This window comes from Stegastes partitus, unplaced genomic scaffold (assembly GCF_000690725.1).
Source record: "Stegastes partitus isolate 25-593 unplaced genomic scaffold, Stegastes_partitus-1.0.2 Scaffold184, whole genome shotgun sequence".
Classification (NCBI taxonomy): Eukaryota; Metazoa; Chordata; class Actinopteri; family Pomacentridae; genus Stegastes; species Stegastes partitus.
Genome location: NW_007577915.1, coordinates 40,457 through 45,967, shown reverse-complemented (window position 1 = coordinate 45,967; position 5,511 = coordinate 40,457). Strand labels below are relative to the sequence as shown.

The following is a 5,511-nucleotide window of genomic DNA, read 5'->3' as shown; positions in this document are numbered from 1 at the left end:
GTGTGTGTGTGTGTGTGTGTGGGTGTGGGTGTCAATGTGTGTCTGTGTGTGTGTGTGTGTGTGTGTGTGTGTGTGGGTATTCCCAGAGTTGTGTCTCATTTCCTGTGTTGTTGTGCAATAAGAGCTGCTGTTCATCAGCTTCCTCTCAGTTTTCAGCAGCAGTTTGTGTTTCTTTGTGTCCTTTATTTCACAGGATTGTGTGTTTGTAGAATCCACTGTGTGTTAACTGCTGCCGACACACACACACACACACACACACACACACACACCTTTTTTATTAGTAGCTCAGACAAACAGTGTTTGGTTCTTATTTAAATGTTTCCTGTCAGGGCTTTTATTCTGAAGGAGTCGGCTTAACGCTCATTAACTTTATGAGACAGAATCAGAACCTTCCTGAAAGTCACAGAGAAAAATCCTCTTTTTATCCTATTTTAAGACTATCAGTGTAAATTTAGACTGAAGTTCTGATTCCACAGTGATTTTATTTCATCACTTTGTCCTTTGTTCTCATCTGATGCATGATTTTCTCTTTGACTTTTTAAAAAACTCTCTGAACTCTGAACAGTTTCTGAGCATGAACGCTTCGGCCTTGTTTCTGACTGTCCTGCAGCTCAGCAACTTTTTATCTTCATGATTTTTAAGTGAGACATAGAATAAAATAAAATGATTTTAATGAAAAGTCCTGATTTAAATCATAGATTTGGTTAATTTTTTTCTACACAACACCAAAAACACGCACGATGCGTTCAAAGACAGTCAGACAGCTGACAATCTGCCGATTCTCTCTGTGATAAATGCTTTTATTTTGACAGTCTGTTGTGTCACAATGACAGGTTGTGTGTGTGTTGTGTTAGAACGACAGGTACACTGTTGGCGGCTCCGAGCTCTTCGATTCGCTCACAGATCTGGTCGAATGCTACAAACGTAAAGGCATCGAGGAGATTTCTGGAAACTGGGTTCACCTGAAGCAGGTGAGCTGCAGGTGAACAACACCTGAGTCAGAGTCGGTTTGTTAGTTTTATACCTGAAGGTGCTGCAGAGTGAAGCTGACACACACACACCTGTATCTCACCTGTGCAGCCGTACTACTCGACCAGAGTGAACGCCGCCGACATCGACAGCAGAGTGAAGCAGCTGGATCTGACCTCAGACCAGAGCCAGGAAGGAGAGAAGCTCAAAGCTGGATTCTGGGAGGAGTTCGATGTAAGACTTGATTTTAAACAGAATTAATGCTGAGAGTCTGAGGAGCTGACCAGGAGCAATAGTTCTGTTCATATATGTAATTATCGACACGGATGAGCTCAACAGCCATCATCCTTAATTGGTGCGGAGGCTCAGACTGCCCCCTGGTGGAGGCCCAGAGCAGGAACAACTCAGAACCCAGCAGCAACCAAACAGCCACAAGTCACGCTGATCTCCACTGCTGCTTTACTTCATACTGATATTTATTCATGGTCCTTCACTGAGGTTCATGTTTCAACATAAAGTCCTGCAGCTCTGAGGAACCAGAACATGAAGGAGGAGAAAGAACTCAGAGATGTCTTCTGTCAGCAGGACTCAGAACCATGGAGACCAGAGAGAAGAAGCATCCATCCATCCATCCATCCATCCATCCATCCATCCATCCATCCATTATCTACACACTACTTCATCCTCACTAGGGTCGCGGGGGCGGAGCCTAAGAGAAAAAAAACGTTTATTGATCGTTTATTTGATAAAAATGTAAAAACCTGGACCCAACATGTTTTCACAGATGTTCCGTCAGTGGAACACCTGGCGTCTCCTCATCCTGCAGATGTTGAACTGTTCACTGGTTCCACCCTCTGAGACAGTTTAATCAGTCCAACTGTAAAACATGTTCATGTATGTGGTTCTGTCAGTAACATCACAGTGAGCAGTGTCAACGTGGAACTCAGACTCTTTCTTCCAACAGGCTCTTCAGAAACTGGAGGCGAAGGTGAAGAAGAGCAGAGAGGAAGGACAGAGACCGGAGAACAAGAGCAAGAACCGATACAAGAACATCCTGCCCTGTGAGGAGGCTGCTGCTGCTCTGAATGAACCAGACCTCTGATGACTAACCCTACTAACCATAACCCTACTAACCATAACCACTCAGAGCTTCACTCTTCTTCTTCTCTGTTTTGTGTCTCCAGTCAATGACACCAGAGTTGCCCTGAAGAACGGCGACCCAAACGTTGTGGGTTCAGATTACATCAACGCCAACTATGTCAGAGTAGGTCACAGTAACACAACAGGCAGTTGTTGTTGAGTCGTTGTCATGTTGTGATGTTGTGTCGTGGTGTTGTGTTGTTGTTGTGGTGTTGTGTTGTTGTTGTGTTGGTAATGTGTTGTGTTGATGTGTTTGTGATTCCAGAACACCCTGTGGGACTCTGCGGACCAGAAAGTTTACATCGCCACGCAGGGTTGCCTAGCAACCACTGTCAGTGACTTCTGGCAGATGGTGTGGCAGGAGAACACGAGTGTCATCGTCATGACGACCAGAGAGGTGGAGAAAGGACGGGTCGGTATCCTAGCAACACCGCTGACTGTAGCTCGATGTGTCTGTGATCCACGGTCAGACCGTCACTGAATTGTTCTTTGTTTTAAACCCAAAAACAGAAAAACGGTTTCAGGGAAAAGAATCCGTTTATAAAAATCTAAATGGTCCAGTTTTGTTTTTGGTCATTCCAAGAACCAGATCATCTGATTGGTCCAGGTTCTTTCTCCCAGCGAAAAACAGGAAAAACTAACTTAGGTTTTAGTTTTGAAGCGAAACATTTCTAGAAATCCAAAATGAACCAAATGTATTAGTTTCCCTCAAACGCTTTTTGTTTTGTTTCTGGAGGAAACGTCTGAAGTATGTTTCAGAACCAGCAGAGTTTCTGAAGTCGCTCACTATTTATAAATACCTGCAGCATAAGAGGTGGATCTGAAACAGGAACCAGAGGAGTCCAACAAACCTCTCACCGCTTGTGGTTCATTGACCAGAGCTGAAGCTGCTGTTGGCCTTCAGCTGTCAGAGATCATGAAGTCAGAGCTGATCTGTTCTGTGTTTCCTGCAGAACAAGTGTGTTCCATACTGGCCGGCGCTGCAGGAGTCCAAGGAGATCGGTTCCTTCATGGTGAGCTGCACGTCCGAGAGAGAAGCTGCAGATTATAAAGTCCGAGTTCTGGAGATCGCTCTGCTGAACGAGGTGAAGAAACATTAAACACTAAACATCAACGTAACAGAAGCCTGGTTCATGCCGACAGCGTGACGGTTCACCGATCAGCTGTCAACCAATGGCTTTAATACTCTTAAAAACTGTAAATTCTGTGATTTCAGCTTCTTCAATGTGAATATGTTCTAGTTTCTTTGCTCCTCTGTGACAGTAAACTGAAGACCTTTGGACAAAACGAGACCTTTTCTGTTGCTGTAGAGACCCAACAGCTGCTGGTCCATCCACAGACCATCAGACTGCTGAACCGGGCCGCCGTCGGTGGCTGCAGCCGGCTCACGTTTCTGCAGAACATTTTCTGATACGTTTCTTATTTTCTCCTCGTTCTCAGCCCAAACATTCGCGCACCATCTGGCACTACCAGTACCTGAGCTGGCCCGACCACGGCGTCCCTCAGGAGCCGGGCGGCGTCCTCAGCTTCCTCATGCAGGTCAACGGTAAACAGGCCGAATATCCAAAGGCCGGACCCATGATTATCCACTGCAGGTACGACGGAAACCTGCAGAAACTGCCCAAGCTGCCTTTATTTCTCACAAAGCACATGTTCTACATGAGATGATAGCTCCGAGGTTTTACTTTTAAACCACCATGTTTTCTGGATTTAGATTAGTCGCATGTGAACAACAGGTTTTAGTCAACTGACAGTTTATCCTGCTGGAATTTTCTGTGATATGAGCGAAGCTGCTTGTGCTTCTCTGCTCAACTTAGTGATTACATGAGGCTTGTGTAAGTGTGCTGGTATGCAGGACGTCACAAAGCCTCCCAGCAGTAATAAGATCTGCTGTTCCAGACTGCTGACTGGAGCAGTGTTCACAGATTATCACAGGCACAGTGATAGTCGGATCCCACAGTTCAGCATTTACACTTTAATGCTTTAAAGTCTCTCTTTTCTCATTTCCTGTAACGTGACGCTCAGAGGTTTCAGCTAAAAGCAGCTTCTCGGAGCATCTTCTAGTGAAATGCAGCTGAATCAGAATCTTCCTCCCATTTACAGCCTTTAACTGCACGAACACAGCGACTTGATCAGAGACTACATGGACAAAGAAATGAGGCAAACACAGAAATGCAACCAAACTGGGTGGCTGACTGGCACCAGATGATTGGTTGAACAGGGTTTTAAATGTACTGGATGATTCATGTGAAGGTGCTGGTCCAACAGCAGCAGGAATCAGACCAACGGTTCCTGGTCCAGATCACAGACGCTGTGTTTTTCCTGCAGCATCACAGACTCCATCAGAATCCTGCGCTCTAAGCTTTAAACATGTTGCTTAGATGTCTGTCTGCAGTGTCAAACACTAGGAGGCATCTTCTGGGTCAGAACAGACAGAAATCCAGATGTAGCAGAACATTCCTGGTGTTTCTGGCATCTGACATCCTCTGGCGTATACGGTTTGTCAGTCTGGACATTAGAACCCAACCACAGACTCCCGTAGAGTCCAAAGATAACGGTAGACAAAGTCCCAGAGCAAACATCTGCTAAATGCAGCCTCCTGACAGAAACCTGCTCTGAGCTCATGTCGCTCAGATCCTCTGGTGATGCGACACTTTACCGGTTCTGTCTGAAACCTGCTGAGCTGCTGCAGATTCATCAGATCCAACACGTTTAAATCTGGATTGTTGGGATAAAACAGCTGATACCTGCATCCTTCATCCAGAGATCCACGGACTTCTTCCAGCATCATGAAGTCAGAATGTCAGCTTGAAACCAGTTGTATGAGTTCAGCAGGACGATGGAGCTGCTGCCTGTGAGGCTGATCAGCAGTGCTCTTGGTTCAGTGAATGATGTTTCCTGTTTGAATTAAAGACGTTACCTGTTCCTGCAGTGCTGGAATCGGTCGGACAGGGACCATCGTGGTGATCGACATGATCCTGGAGACCATCGACACGCTGGGTAACAAACGCGTTCACACAAACCAGGTCTTTGGGTAAATCCACACTTCCTGTTTGTCATGCCGCCTCCATCCTCCCTGCAGGTCTGGACACTGACATCGACATCCCAAAGTACATCCAGATGGTTCGGGAGCAGCGCTCTGGGATGGTCCAGACCGAGGCGCAGTACAAGTTCATCTATCTGGCTGTATCCGAGTACATCCAGACCACCAAGGCCAAAGACAGCGCCTCCATGGTGAGAACGCACAGACGCACATCTGCAGCAAACAAACACGACACCAGATCCTCCTTCACACACAAACACACAAACTGTAGAGACTTCAGCTGGAACACCCCAACGACCCGATGCTGCGACAAGACCTGAGCAGAACTAAACAGGAGACCAGACTGGACCAGACTGGAC

General features: G+C 46.3%; 1 protein-coding gene across 1 annotated transcript in view; it reads left to right on the top strand.

Moving 5' to 3' along the window:
• ptpn6 (protein tyrosine phosphatase non-receptor type 6) overlaps nt 1-5,472 on the top strand; it is a 13,845-nt gene extending 8,373 nt beyond the window's left edge. Inside the window, exons 5-13 of the mRNA XM_008280188.1 lie at nt 855-971; nt 1,081-1,203; nt 1,934-2,030; nt 2,154-2,233; nt 2,375-2,521; nt 3,063-3,194; nt 3,550-3,704; nt 5,042-5,109; nt 5,192-5,472. Of these exons, the coding sequence (XP_008278410.1) occupies nt 855-971; nt 1,081-1,203; nt 1,934-2,030; nt 2,154-2,233; nt 2,375-2,521; nt 3,063-3,194; nt 3,550-3,704; nt 5,042-5,109; nt 5,192-5,472 (1,200 nt within the window). The remainder of the gene's footprint in view (nt 1-854; nt 972-1,080; nt 1,204-1,933; nt 2,031-2,153; nt 2,234-2,374; nt 2,522-3,062; nt 3,195-3,549; nt 3,705-5,041; nt 5,110-5,191) is intronic.
• Nucleotides 5,473-5,511: the final 39 nt, after the last annotated feature.